At 40.6% G+C, this 16092-nt stretch overlaps 1 protein-coding gene across 1 annotated transcript in view; it reads right to left on the reverse strand.

Annotated features, from left to right (window-relative positions):
* Positions 1 to 16092, reverse strand: part of LOC136857590 (uncharacterized) — a 251892-nt gene that overhangs the window by 33810 nt on the left and 201990 nt on the right. The window contains exon 11 of the mRNA XM_067136372.2: positions 10800 to 11072. Within this exon, the coding sequence (XP_066992473.2) occupies positions 10800 to 11072 (273 nt within the window). The remainder of the gene's footprint in view (positions 1 to 10799; positions 11073 to 16092) is intronic.

Raw genomic sequence — 16092 nt, forward strand, 5'->3', positions numbered from 1 at the left:
ACTATCTGCAAATGGTAGCTTAGTTCTCGCTTTCGTTTTCCCACGATTTTCATTATTATTGTTGTTGTTGTTGTTGTAAATATGGAGTCTTCCAGCAATATTTTATGTGTGTATTATATGTATAATGTTGTATGTTGATGAGGTGCTCATGCACGGAATTTGTTCAGAATATAGTTAGCTAATTTAGAATCAGTGTTATTGATAAACCTAGGTGCAGTTCCTACCGTATTAGTCGTTTTCAGGAGGTTAGGTAAGGCCTGCAGCAGATGTACCAGTACGCAGCATTATGTACACGCCCTGGGATATAAAGTCTATCATGCTCTTATCTAAATTCGAGGGATCCATTCTGGTGAACTCTGGCGCCCATACTACGGACATTTCGGTTAATTATGCTTACTAATTTTATTAAGTTTTTGAGTAATTTTATATTTTTATTCACGATTTTATTTGTTATTATTATCAACGAGTTACAATTGGCTTCCCAACGTGTGGCTGAATGATTGGTACATCTGTTAGGCTTATAAGCGTAGGTACACTTGTCAGGTGTGGTTGGAATTCTGCAAACTATGTCAGTGAAGTGTTTTATATGTTTCATGTGTATTTTGGAGTATGAAGAAATGTTGTAGCGAGTCCAGTATTATAAAGTTGAGAAGTAGAGAGGTTTTGAAAGTTGCTGGTACTAAGAATCAGGATAAGAGAAGTCAAAAGAATTCCACCACATTGAGTTTATCTAATTTAAGTGAGAGTAGCAAAATGGCTGATAGTAGGAAAGATCAATTTGCAACGATCGGTGAGGAATCCAGTAACCCGTCTCAAACTCAGAATGTAGGGGTTGTTAAGGAAACGGTTCAAGGGGAGGTTTTAACTTTTAGTATGATTAAATCACTATTTAATGAATTGTCCAGTAAGAGTGATGAATTATCCAGTAAAATGGATAGGAAGAATGAAGAGTTGAAGGTTGAATTGTCTAGTAAAATTGATAGTCAGAGTAAGGAATTAAATTCAGTGAGTGTTGAACTGTCCAGTAAAATAGACAATAATAATGTTGAATTGTCCAATAAGATTGATAGTCAGAGTAAAGAGTTGAAGAGTGAATTGAGTTTTTTAAGCAATGAAATATACAGTATTAATAGTGAATTAAATTCAGTTAGTACGGAACTGTCTAGTAAGATTGAGAATCAGAGTAAGGAATTAAATTCAGTGAGTGTTGATTTGTCTAGTAAAATTGATAGTTTAAGCAGTGCTGTGAATGGCAGAATAGATGAATTGAACCAGAAGTTTGACCATCAAAGCAGGGAAATTCAGGAAGTCAATAATAAGGTAGAAACTCAACGCTTGGAATTGACTGAGAAAATCGAATGCCGATTTAATGTTGTTAGGAAGGAATTTGTTGAAAACAGCAAGGAATGTGATAAGAGAATAAAAATAGTGGAAGATAAAGTCGAAGAAATAGATAGAATTAAAACCAGCCAGAATGTTTTAGCGAAGCGAATAGATGAAAAGACTGAGAAATTGGAGAAAGACCTCAAGTCAGTAGAAGGAAATGCCAGAATGGTAGTGGAAGAAGGAATTAAAGCATGTCATGTAAAGTTAAGGCAGGAGATCAGTCAAATCCAAGTAGGTAGCAGCATATGTAATAGATACGTATCTTGTACGAAGGACTCTGAATTACCCAAGTTTAATGGTCGGCAGTTTAATCCGATGGAATTCTTGAAAACGGTGGAGAAACGGTTTTCCAAGAATCTTGACGATGGTTTGATTGATTGGAGTATGGTTGATGAGATGTTGGATATTGCATTTGTTGGTGAAGCGAGATCCTGGTTTCAAGTTTACAGACAGGGTATTTCGAGTTTGGAGGAATTTAGGGAGAAATTTAGTTCTAAATTTTGGAGTGAAGCTATTCAGGGAAGGGAAAGAGATCGCGTGCTATTTGGCAAGTATAAACCTCAGGAAGGTGTATCTATGACGGAGTATTTCTTGGCGCATGTTCTGATCAGCCAGAATATTGAAGGTCTAGCATCGGAAAGAGATACAGTCCGCCAGATGTTGAGGCATTTTCCTGAGAAGGTCGGATTAGCTGCATGTATGCAGAATATTGTTACGATCAAGGAATTAGAGCAGCTGTTAGAGAGGTTTGATGCTTTGGAAGGGCAGGGGAGGACTAGGCAAAGTGAAGGTAGGAATTACGGAGATAATGGGAGACAAGGTAATCAGCTAGGGGGAGATAGGAATAATCAGAATTTCAGTCATTCTAGGCAAGGGAATCAGGGTGGTAATTCCGGAAGGGGAAACAGACAGTCTAATCAGGGAGTTAATCACCAGGAATATTTTGGCAGAAGTCCTAATCAAGGGGAATCAGAAAGTAGGGGGCGTACGGATCAAAGACCTCCAGATCAAGTGCCGAGAAATGATAACAGTGAACAGTCCACGTCAAGTAATTTAAACCGGAATCGGACTTCTTAGTTGGGTCAGATAGGCAGTCCGATACCGAAATTCCTATTCACGTGATGAAACAGGTAAGTTACAAGGTAGACGTGAAAGAGGAATTATTGTATGACCATGTGTTTTGTGTTCCGGGAGATTTTGTGTATAGGGGGCGTGATGAAGGTAAGAAAGCTGTGTCGGATGACTTACTTTGTGCTAGTGGTGATGGTAATAGCGGTGTTGCGATCGATAATCTTGTGGAAGTTTCTGAAATTGAAAGTGAAGTTTTTGTGAAGTTGATGAAGGTTGTTTTGTGAGTGAAGAGTGTTCACGGAGTATACATCATGAGGATGTTTTTGTTGATTTAAGTGTACGTGAGGAGAGTAAAGTTAGGTCCATTATGTGTGAAAATGGTGACTTTGAGATTAATGAAACTTCTGATAAGAGAGTCGAAAGTAGCAGTGTTGTTGGCATGAAGGTGGTGCAAGTAGAAGCTGATATGGAAGGTGGTGAAGATGGATTAATTGTTAGGTCATTAAGTAGTAATGATAGCAATTTCAAAGTGTATTATGGTAAGAATTCCAGTAATAGAGTGAGCGTGTGTGAGAATGGAAGTGTGTGTGAGATGAAAGAAAGTCCATCCAAGCGTGTGTGTAATGTTTTATTTAATTCTGAGAGATGTGTGAAAGATTTGAATAACGTGCTGTATGATATCGGTGTGGAATGTGTGAAAAAGTATGTGATCTGTTTGCTTGCATTAATTATGAGTTTGTGGAAGTGTAAACGTGGTGAGATTCCCGCGCATTTCAGAAATTGGGATTTCTATGTTCCGAATGTAAGTTTGTATGATTCTTGTGTGACTGGATGGTACGAATCTTTGTGTGTGAGATAGAGTGTATTCTAGAAGTAGTTAGTTTTATTGCGGTACGCATTCCTCGTCTATCGATGCCAATGTTAAGCTTATGTATAGTTTTTTTCATTTATATCAGGGTCCGTATACTGTGGACAGTAGAATAGGCAAGTGTGCTTATAGGCTCCTAACCGCTGAAAATAAGGTCCTTGGGACATTTAATATCTATAGCCTTCGCAGATATAAGAGATAGGATCTGCACCTCCGATGTATATATTATCATTTATGAGTTATGTGTACAGTAGTAAGAAGGGATTGTATTCAATGGTATATGAAACAATCAGAGTTGTGTGTATATAGCCATATTATTATTATTATTGTTTGGACAAATTGTATTTCGTGTGTGCGAATACAATGCAGTAGACGCAATGTATATATCATTATTACTGTAAATTATGTGTTCAGTTATGTCATTATAAGGTTATGTAAGAAGTTCTGTTTGATGGTGAATCATAATATGTGATATCATCGATTCACCAAGGGGGCGTTATGTGATAGTACATATATCACACCCCTGAATTATATGTAGAAGTTAGAGATATTATTGTCAGTATTCGATTTATTATTATTATTATTATTAGTATTTCATTTGTATATTTTGCCATTTATATTGGTAAGCTGGAAGATATCCACATATGTAGGTATGAGTAATTTGTTTTGCACCAGTGGGAAAACATTGCTGTAATAACTCTGGTAATTTGAATGAGTCATCTGGCTACCCCAGTGTCTGTTGTGATGTACTTGTGTCAGGAAATTCCATTTGTCATGTATATCCCAGCCTGATGAGATGAGCTTGTTGTTGTACCAGGGAAAGTTTGGTGATTCATGAAAACTCCCGAGTGTTTGTTATTGTCTTGGGAGGAAGAAGTAGTTCAGGGCTTGGTCTTGATTTGAGATCACTCATGATTGGCTGGCAAGCACCAATCCAGACGTCTCATCTGAAAGGAGGGGGATGTTGATGTCTATAAAGGTTGATCATACGGCGGCAACCGGCACATTGTATGGGAGATTGTAAGAAACATTGTAAGGGTGATTGTAGAGGTGATTGTGAAGGAACGAGAAGGAAGACAACTACAACTACAACTGACGCACTGTACGGGAAGGAAGTGGTGCTGATACACGGTACTGGAGTGACACGGCTGCAATGGACTGGACTTCAAACGTTCGTGGAGCGTAGTCGTGTTATGTTTGTGGAAAGTGGTTGATTGTGGAGAGTGCTTGCGCATTAAGTATTGTAGCACTTGTGGCGGCCTAGCATTATATGTTGGTGAAAGCTATCTCAGACTTTCCATAAATTTATATGTTGAGGATCGACAGACGTGTGTATATATCTTTACAAGTGTTAAAATATGTGAACACAGTAGTACAAGGTACAGTATCTGTGTGAAGTGATAACTGCCGATTATGAGAATCGGTAAGTCGAATTGATATAGAGACAGTGAAGGGTATTTATCTTCATACATGTACATTGTTCATCGGACTATCTGCAAATGGTAGCTTAGTTCTCGCTTTCGTTTTCCCACGATTTTCATTATTATTGTTGTTGTTGTTGTTGTAAATATGGAGTCTTCCAGCAATATTTTATGTGTGTATTATATGTATAATGTTGTATGTTGATGAGGTGCTCATGCACGGAATTTGTTCAGAATATAGTTAGCTAATTTAGAATCAGTGTTATTGATAAACCTAGGTGCAGTTCCTACCGTATTAGTCGTTTTCAGGAGGTTAGGTAAGGCCTGCAGCAGATGTACCAGTACGCAGCATTATGTACACGCCCTGGGATATAAAGTCTATCATGCTCTTATCTAAATTCGAGGGATCCATTCTGGTGAACTCTGGCGCCCATACTACGGACATTTCGGTTAATTATGCTTACTAATTTTATTAAGTTTTTGAGTAATTTTATATTTTTATTCACGATTTTATTTGTTATTATTATCAACGAGTTACAATATGTACATTTAGCGTAATGTCGTTCTGCACGGAAATGGTCCGGGTGGTTTTGTAAAATCAGTCGAAATAATTCGTTCTTACAATTTGCACGCAGAGAAATTGCCATTTGGTTGCATCTAACAGCAATCATTGTGTTGAGTATAACACAGTACAGCTCGCCGTCTCTCACAACACTGCGACACGTTCCTCATAAAAGACCTGCAGCAAATTTATTAAAAATAATTATAGCAATAAAAATTGATACCAAAATACCACACTTTAGATTGGAAAATGATACTTTCTTGATGTGCAGTACACCTGAGATCGTATTATGTACAAATTCGACAACAATACGTAATGCCAATAAGAAGTTGGTGTAGTAACAATCAGTCAACTCATTTTCGAACGAGGTCTCTTTCCGCGAAATTAATAATACAATGGACTTATTAGTTGTGCGGTTTGGTTTGATGTTTTTCAAACGGTTATAGGACATTTCGTACCACGAACATTTCGTACCACCGGACATTTCGTACCACTTAACCGGCTGATTACCTGCGAAGTGTCAGCTAATGACTTTAACATTTTTAGGAGAGGACATTCCGTACCACTTGAAAGAGTGGGAAGTATTGCGAAGTAAAATTGATATCCTAATGAATGCATTTATTTGTATATCCATTGTCCACTACTGGCGCAGAAGCTTCCGCACGGTGTGACCACTACTGATATTAACCTTCCGCTGGGCGCAACTGATCGGACTGGTACACCTGTGGTACACGTGTTAATTCGTATCTCGTATTCATCATTAGCGGGGACTTCCACCTTTCAGTAGATTCCCGTTTCCGCGTGACTTTCAATCCCATATCGGCCAGTTCATCAGAATATTTTATTTTACTTGTCAATAGTTGCAGTAGTTTATAAATATTCACAATACTGGTAATATTATCTTTGTTAATGCTCGTCAGGCAAATTACGCTCTAACACGATATATATTTCTACTGCACTGTTCTGTTTCAGGATTTATACTTCAAAAACCGACTTTCTTATTATAATATTTACGTAAACATAAGTGATAAGTATAGTTTAAAGGCACATTATAAAATTAATATAGAAGTTTTCTTCAGCAAATGTTTTGTTTCTGATTTCTAAAGTGTGTCTGTCAGGCTCATTACGCCCGCTGGCGTGGAAATTGAATTCCAATTTGACATCAAGAGGTACGGATTGTTTTGACGTAAATATTTGGGGATTGCGGGAAAACTGTTCGCAGGTAGATAACGACCTAAGTGGTACGAAATGTCCTCAAAAATCAAGTGGTACGGAATGTCCATGGTACGAAATGTCAGGACACCTTTCAAACTTTCTTCTTCTTCTATCGATTTTGGCCAGCTGTGGACCACGTAAATAACTCCTCATGATTTAAACTTTCTTTGGCGCCAGTACTCCTTCATCCTCCTGCTTGCTGCTTCTTTTCTTTCAGCCGTCCATTGTTGTTTCTTTTTGGTCGCTGTTTCTGGCTCTAGGAAACCCTTAAATGTGTGTAACTTGTTTCTGAAGGTGGTTCTATTGTGGATGTCTTGATGTGTGATGTTCATTTCTTGCAAATCCTTCTTCGTGTTAACAAACCATTTTTCATAAGAGCTGCCTTTCCTATTGGGCTTATTGAAGTGGTTAAAGATTTTCTTGGCAAGTCTGTTATCAGGCATTCTTGAAATATGTCCAAAAAATTTAACTCTTCGCTTTCGAATGACATCTGAAATCCTACTGCATGTTTTATATATTTCTTTGTTACTGCGTAATCGATATGTGTCCGTACATTTCTTTGGACCGAGGATTTTTCTTAGAATCTTTCTTTCCTTCTTCTCTATTTCTTCAATGTCTTTCCTGGTTGTTAATCCCAGGCATTCTGAAGCATATAAGCACTCTGGTTGAATTACTGCCTGATAGTGGGGTGGTTTTGTCCTAATAGAGATCGCTTTCTTGTTATATGTGTTTTTTGTAAGGTGGAATGCAAGCTCCATTTTTCTGGCTCTCTCGCGGTTTGCTTCTTTATCAAGCCCATTAGGTTGTATAATCTCACCAAGGTATTTGAATTTAACAACTTTATCTATCTTATCATTGTTTGTTGTTACTATGTATCTTGGGGCTTCCTTAATGTTGGTCATGAAATGTGTCTTTTCAAATGATATCTGCAGGCCAGTTTTCATTTCTACCTCTTTTAAAGTGTTAACTTGTATTATCGCCGATTCAATATTTTCTGATAACAGTACAAGATCGTCAGCAAATGCTAAGCAGTTGATAGTGATGTTCTCTTTCTTGTATCCTATCCATATTTGGTCTTTAATGCCTTTTTCTGCGAGTTCTTTTTCCCATTCTTTGATGACTTTATCCAGGACACAATTGAACAGCAGTGGGGATAGGCAATCTCCTTGCCTTACACCTGTCTTGATTTCAAAGGGTTCAGATATCTCTCCCATAAACTTAACCTTTGAGTATGTGTTTGTTAAGGTCTCCTTTATTAGTTGTAATGTCTTGTTATCTGTACCCATTTCTCTAAGGATGTTAAACAATGTGCTCCTATCAACTGAATCATATGCTTTTCGAAAGTCAACAAAAACTGCTACATACTTCTTGCCCCTGGCAACTCTGTCCTTCAGTATTGTCTTAAGGTTCCAAATTTGTTCCACACATGATCGTCCCTTCCGAAAGCCTCCCTGGTATTCGCCGATTTTGTGTTCAACTTGTTGTTCTAATCTTGATAGCAATGCCATAGATAGTATCTTGTATGTCTCTTGAAGGAGTGAGATGCCTCTGTAATTGCTGACATCTGTTCTGTCCCCTTTCTTGTGTAGTGGGTGTATTAAGGCTAATTTCCAATCATCAGGAATCTTACAAGTGTTCCAGATTTCTTGCATTAACTGGCATAGGTTCTTGATCATTTGGGGGCTCACATGCTTCCATAGTTCACTCGTTATTGAGTCTTCACCAGCTGCTTTGTTGTTCTTAAGCTTCTTGATTAGATTTGTGATTTCTGTTTCATCTGGCGGTGTGGAGTCTGGGTTCTGTTGAGTATGTTCTGTGGCGAGCTTCTCCTCTGGAACTGGGCAGTTAAGTAGCTGTTTAAAGTATTCTGCTAACAGTTGGCAACTTTCTTCATTGTTTGTTGCGATGGTGCCATACTCTTTCTTGAAACACAAGCTCGGTGGTTGGTATTTAGAAAGACTCCTCTTAAATGTCTTGTAAAAGTCCCTCGTGTTATTCTTTTGGAAGTTTTGTTCTATTGCAGCCAGTTGTTCTTTCTCAAATTTTCTTTTTTCTCCTCTTATGATTTTTGTTGTTGATTTTCTTTGTTCTTTGAAGCTGTTGTAATCTTCCTCTTTCTTTGATGAGTACCACTTCTTCCATCTTTGTAGTCTGAGTGATATTGCCTGTTCACATCTTTCATTCCACCATGGATGTTTTCGTGTTTTCTTGAGTAATGCTGTTTCTTTGGCTGCTCCTATCATGGTCTGCTGCATTTGCTTCCATTCAGTTGTTTCAATGTTCGTCAGTTCTTGGTACTTGTTGCTGTTCTGTTTCAGCTTTTGAGTGTCGAATCTTAGTACTCTGTTGTTTGTGCGTTTCTTCTTGCTGCTGGGAATAAACTTTATCTTGATGATTGTTAAATAGTGATCTGTTTCTATGTGGGCTCCTTTCTTAACTTTAACATTCATGATTTCTTTTTGACTTCTATGGGAGATTGCAACGTGATCAATTTGATATTCTCCTAATAGTTTGTTTGGTGATGCCCACGTCGTTTGTTTCCTAGGAAGCTTCTTGAAATGAGTGGACATCAGTTTTAAATTAAAGTTCCTACAGAACTCTATAAGTCTTTGCCCATTTCTGTTGGTTCTTCTATGAGCTGGGAAATCCCCCACTATTCTCTTGTAGACTTTTTCTCGTCCTGCCTGTGCGTAGAAATCCCCAAGTAGTATTTTCACATGATTATCAGGAATTTCTGATGTCACCAATTCTAATTCTTCCCAAAAATCATCTACCTTTTGTGGGTTAGTTCGATTGTCGTCATTAATTGGCGCATGAGCATTAATGAGGGTGTATATTTTCTTTGCACACTTAATGGTTAGTAGTGAGAGCCTTCCATTTGGAGACTGGAAGTCTATAACCGAATTTAGAATCTTTTTATTGATTACAAATGCTGTTCCTAAGTGTGGCATATTCTTCATGATCCTTATGCCAACCTTGCCTTTCAGGATTCTATAGTTGCTTGATTCCATCGCGATGTCATCCATGAATCTTGTTTCTTGAAGTGCCATGATCAGAATATTTTGCTGGTCCATTACGTCTGTAAGTTGTTTAAGTTTTCCTGTTTTTAGGAGTGAATTTATGTTCAGCGTGCCAAAAAAGTGTTTCCGTTTAGGTTTTAATTTTGTTGTATTCAGTCTGGATGTGTCTGATGGCAATGGGTTTCCTAGATGCTCCGACTCATCTATGCATGGTGGTTTGGGCTCTCCAGAATCCGATGGCCCAAATGCACTGCTTGTAGCAGTGGTGGATTTCCTCTTGAGGCTGCCACCTGGAGTAGTTTCCGTAAGAAATGTTTCCATCATGCGAGTTAATGGGAGTTGTTGGGGGAGCCGACCAGGGTCAGCTCATGATACCACTAAAGTTGTAAGCCTTAGGGTTGCTCCTTTCCAGCAGATGTGTCTGGATTGTAGCTCAACTGTCGGGGATAGATTATTCTTCACCTTCAACACCATTGAGGTTATTGAGGGTATTCTATTTCTGTGAAAGCTGTTGATCGCCTTCTTCGTCTGTAACCCAGACCGGGGCCCTTACAGGGTGCTATCATCCGGAGCCAGATGAACCCTGGTTTTTTTACGAGGTGTTACTCCTCCCCCTCCTCCTTCCTCATCACTTGCGAGATGAAGCCCCGGGCTCGGGACCGGCACTGGCGGATTTCAAACTTTATTTGAAGAGTTTTTGACTTATTTAATTCTTCTTTCGGGTTGAACCGTACAGAAAATACTGTTCAACCCCTATACAGTTTTTGGTGTTGTAATCGAATAAATTATTACAACTGAGACTTCCGTATCGACTACAGAGTATAGTTACTGAAAAACTGAAACTACAGTCCCGTAATTAAAGTGGTATAAGTCCAGGATCCCCCCGGCTGTGTAACGTCATGGGTGATGACATTGGGAGGTTGACAGTATAACTTGACAACATATTGAATTACTTCTATCTGCAACTAAATGTATATTATTTATAGGTTATACATTTTATTTGAGGGTGCCCGAAATTTTATTTTATCAGGCGGGCCCGTATGATGTACGTTACGCCCCTGGGTAGATCTGGCGACACGAGGCGGGCTTATTTGATCACCTTCAAATAAAGCTAGACCGGACTGGGAGCGAAACAACCAATCCGTGATCATAAGGCCAGCTCTCTACCATCTGAGCCATTTTTCTCGGCATTATTATTATTATTATTATTATTATTATTATAATACACATTCCCTGTACAAATATATTATTCTTACCTGTAAAGCACTGGTGTAACTGAAGAAAAGACCATTTCCTTTCGGAATGGCCACACTGGCACGAATGGTCATCGCAAATTTTTCATCCACAGACAGGTGAATGTTGGGGACGCAGTCATGTGCTAGGAGAGATGCCTTGGAATATATGCCTCGAAGTTGCTCGGTTCCAGCGGGAGTTCTCACCTCGAAACTGTTCACATCCAGTATGCCACACAACTTCTGTAGCAGCTCGTCGTCTTCGTCGTCCTGGAGTAATCCTTGCTCTCTGAGTACCTACAGGCAATACATATAAAGAGCATTTTGTCAGTAAGAAAAAACCTACAACCTGTTTTCCAGTCAGTGACCGGGTCAGAGATGGAATGAATGAAGCCCCATCTTGCGGCAGGGATAGGAATCGTGCCGGCTGCCGAAGCCTGTCACACTCCTCTGGGGCAATGATTAATGACTGACAGATGGAATGAAATGATAGTGGAGAGTGTTGGTGAAATGAAAGATGACAGGAAAAACCTGTCCCGCCTCCGCTTTTTCCAGCTCAAATCTCATATGGAGTGGCCGGGATTTGAACCACGGAACCCAGCGGTGAGAGGTCGACGCACTGCCACCTGAGCCACGGAGGCTACAGCATTTTGTCAGTAAAATGTACAGAATTTAGTTAAGTTGAAAATGAAAACCGACAACCTGTTTTCCAGTCATTGACCGGGTCAGGGATGTGATGAATGAAACAAATATAGGCTGTTATTACTGTCATTACAATGGGGTCGCCACTCCCAAGATGATTTATTAATGAGTGATAAATGCTATGAAATGATAATGGAGAGTGTTGCTGGAATGGAAGATGACAGGGATAACCGGAGTACCCGGAGAAAAACCTGTCCCGCCTCCGCTTTGTCCAGCGCAAATCTCACATGGAGTGACCGCGATTTGAACCATGGTATCCAGCGGTGAGAGGCCGACGCGCTGCCGTCTGAGCCACGGAGGCTACAGCATTTTGTCAGTAAAATGTACAGAATTTAGTTAAGTTGAAAATGAAAACCGACAACCTGTTTTCCAGTCATTGACCGGGTCAGGGATGTGATGAATGAAACAAATATAGGCTGTTATTACTGTCATTACAATGGGGTCGCCACTCCCAAGATGATTTATTAATGAGTGATAAATGCTATGAAATGATAATGGAGAGTGTTGCTGGAATGGAAGATGACAGGGATAACCGGAGTACCCGGAGAAAAACCTGTCCCGCCTCCGCTTTGTCCAGCACAAAACTATCATGGAGTGACCGGGATTTGAACCATGGTATCCAGCGGTGAGAGGCCGACGCGCTGCCATCTGAGCCACGGAGGCTTAGTTAAGTTAATGCTGTAAAATTTTCTATTTAGTGAGTAGTTTTATATTCACGTATTGTAGGCTATAGGCCTAAGCCAGGCGCACATTGAGACGCAGTGTCTCGTCGGATTTCAGAAAGAAGGAACAATGTTGCCCGCCTCTGTTGTGTAGTGGTTAGTGTGATTAGCTGCCAACCCCGGAGGCCCGGGTTCGATTCCCGGCTCTGCCACAAAATTTGAAAAGTGGGACGAGGGCTGCAACGGCGTTCACTCAGCCTCGTGAGGTCAAATGAGTAGAGATGGGCTCGATTCCCACCTCAGCCATCCTGGAAGTAGTTTTCCGTGGTTTCCCACTTCTCCTCCATGCAAATGCCGGGATAGTACCTAACTTAAGACCAAGGCCGCTTCCTTCCCTCTTCCTTGTCTATCCCTTCCAATCTTCCCATCCCCCAACAAGGCCCCTGTTCAGCATAGCAGGTGAGGCCGCCTGGGCGAGGTTCTGGTCATTCTCCCCAGTTTCATCCCCCGACCCAATGTCTCACGCTCCAGGACACTGCCCTTGAAGTGATAGAGGTGGGCTCCCTCGTTGAGTCCGAGGGAAAAACCGATTCTGGAGGGTAAACAGATTAGGAAGAAGAAGAAGAAGAAGAAGAAGAAGAAGAAGAAGAAGAAGAAGGTTTCCTTCCACTCTGTGATGTCAGATTATTCAATGCGAAGCGAGTCCGTCTTTCATGACTCCCTCTTGTCTTATTTTTCAAGCGTTCGTTCCTTCAGGATTTTGTTTATCATGTTGATAGTTATCTTCACAATTTCCCATGTTGATATGGGCTGATGACCACGCGGTTTTCACCTTAAGAAGATCACGACGTAAACCACCACCTTCGCCAGTTAACACGATTGAACATTATTTCCATGTTAGCGATGTTCGACTTCGGAATGGACTAAGCAATAAAAGTCTAAATTTATAAATATCTTTGTTATCATAGTTGGTAAGGTAGCCCACCTGGTGGCCATGATCGTTAAGGCGCTGAAGTCTAAAAACGGTCTAACACCGAGGTTAGTCGGTTCGAGTCCCGTTGGTCGAAAAAATTTTCACCATCAGAATGTTGGCCGGCAGGGTAGGGGAGGTGGTGGTATACAATTTCTAATCACTAGATTGCGTGCCAAAAGCCTGGATTAAATTCCAAACCTCTCCGCAGTGCTCATATGGAGTGAGGGGATATGACGCTGTTGATGGTGATTCGTCCGTCGGATGGGGACGTTAAGCCTTGAGCAGACCCCTTGGTGCTATTCGACAGGAGTAGGCTATGTGCCGGCACCGGTTTTCACCCTCTCCCTACTATCATATTTCACGTCATTCATTTCATCTCTCATTAACTCCTCTGATGAGGTTGACGTCAGGAAGGGCATCCGGTCATAAAAAACCGCCACGACAAATTCATCTCACCTCATACCCGACCCCGTAGGGAAACGGGACAAGGGTTGGACAAACAACATCATAGTTGGTAAGGTATACGATATAAATGATCGGGAATTGTATTCTCTGTAACTTTTGTTGGGAGGTACTTATCAGTAGGACCACCAATAAGATATACATTTGCGAATTAAACTTTACACCATTTCACCCAGCGTGAATAAAATGTATAGACTTTACTGTAGTTCAATATTTTACGTACCGATTTTCATTAAATTCTGTTCAGCTAATTTCTCGTGATACAGACAGACAGTAGCTTCCGTGGCTCTGGCGGCAGCGCGCTGGCCTCTCACCGCTGAATACCGTGGTTCAAGTCCCGGTCACTCCATGTGAGATTTGTGCTGGACAAAGTGGAGGCAGGACAGGTTTTTCTCCGGATACTCCGGTTTCCCCTGTCGTCTTTCATTCCAGCAACACTCTCCAATATAATTTCATTTCATTAATCATTGCCCCAGAGGAGTGCGACAGGCTTCGGCAGCCGGCACATTTCCCATCCTCGCCGCTAGATGGGGTCTTCATTCATTCCATTCCTGACCCGGTCGAATGACTGGAAACAGGCTGTGTGGATTTTCATTTTCACAGACAGACAAACAGACATGACGGAAAATTGAAATTGCACTGCAGTCCACATTGTTCACATCGTATAAAACATCGTGAGACCGAACGACTGTTATAATTTTCTCCTGTTTCTCAACAAACTACGTGACACGTGCGCAGGAAACACTGTACCGAACACTGGGTGGAGTAGGTGGAAGTAGCCTAGGTACAGAACTGCCCTGCCCTGCCTCTCAACTTGCGATGACACAATAAATTGTATGGATTACAAAAATCTGCTCTGCGCTGCGCTGCTTTAGCTGCCTCGCCTGCGTCCCAATGTGTAACCGGCCGGGGTAGGGTGACCAACTCTAAATTTTCAAATGGAGGACAGACTCTTAATACAACCTGTGACAATAAAGCTCGGTGAATGAAGTCAGAACGGTCGATTCGGTAACACTGGCGACACGCAACGCTGCACCTGCGTAGCAGCAGGTTTTGCCCACCTGCTCCCAACGTTGTTCAGTTGAGCATCATGTGTGTGCCGTGTAAGACCTGTTTGACACAGTGCGTGTTTAGGGCGTTGGTTCTGAACTGCGAACAGGAACATGAACGACCAAAAGATCAATGTACAGTTTTGTTTTAAGCTTGGCAAGAGGCAGAAAGAAACGCATGCGATGCTGGTACGTGTTTATGAAGATCAAGCACTGTCCTTGAAGTGTGTGTACGACTGGTTCGCCCGTTTTCGAGGAGGCCGGGAAAGTGTTTCTGACAACCCCTGTAGCGGAAGACCGGCGACCGCCAACAGTGACGAAAACATTGAGAAGGTGAGGACATTAATCACGAACGATCGGCGATTAACTGTGCGTATGATAGCGGATGAACTGCAGATTAACCGTGAATCCGTGCGACAAATCGTCACCCAGAAGTTAGGGAAGGGGAAAATGTGTTCTCGTCTTGTGCCACATCACTTGACTGACGATCAGAAGCAGGCACGTTTAGAGGCTTCACAGGATTTTGTCGAAGTGGCGGGCGCGACACCAAATTTCTTGAACTGTATCGTCACCGAGGATTAAATCTGCTGTCTCAGGTACGACCCTGAAACGAAACGGCAAAGCATGGAATGGCGTTCTCCGGGATCCCCTCGGCGGAAAACGGTCAGAACCGAAAAGTTACACATCAAAACGATGTTCATCACCTTTTTCGATAGTCAAGGCATTATCAACAAGGAATTTCTACCTGAGAAAACGACCTTTTGAACACCATCCCAAAGGAAGCCTTCTTGCAAAGTTTCCAGGACATGTATCGCCGATCTCAGCAGTGCATAGTTATGGGAGGGGACTATTTCGAAGGACAGTAAGGTCACTGTCGTGCATTATTCATCTATGTTGATAATACAGGACTATTCAGCGAACTTTATTGTCACAGGTTGTAAAAGGAGGACTTTTCCTAAAAATAGAGGATAAATGGAATTTTAACTTTTAAATACAAAGTTTAGTATTGCATACCTTATTATTGTTATGTTGATGAAGGTGCTGAAGTTATAGCTACTTTTTGCTAATACTTATCGACTGCATCCAATTTCGACAGCACAGATGAATTGTTTTCTTGTAATAAATAATTGTAAAACTCCCCACATGGCATGTTTTTAAAATTGTACTTTACTATTAAAATACATTGAAAATTTTAGTATGATGTCCATTTGAAAACGAACTTAAGTATTGTCTATATTATCCTAGAATACATCCAGTGTAATATTTTAGTGTTTTTTCTATATCCGAGTAAATCTTGTGAATTTCTGAAACACGTTTATTTTTTGTATTGATTTTTTCAAAAATAAATTTGTATCTGTATTATAAAGATGTAAATAAAGGTATGCGCATTTTTGTATTATAAAACACCGTTAATTGACATCCTAGAAGAGATTTTATAGAAAATAATATGTTATGTAAAGCAAATCAAG

The sequence above is a fragment of the Anabrus simplex genome, chromosome 1 (genome assembly GCF_040414725.1).
Source record: "Anabrus simplex isolate iqAnaSimp1 chromosome 1, ASM4041472v1, whole genome shotgun sequence".
Taxonomy (NCBI): Eukaryota; Metazoa; Arthropoda; class Insecta; order Orthoptera; family Tettigoniidae; genus Anabrus; species Anabrus simplex.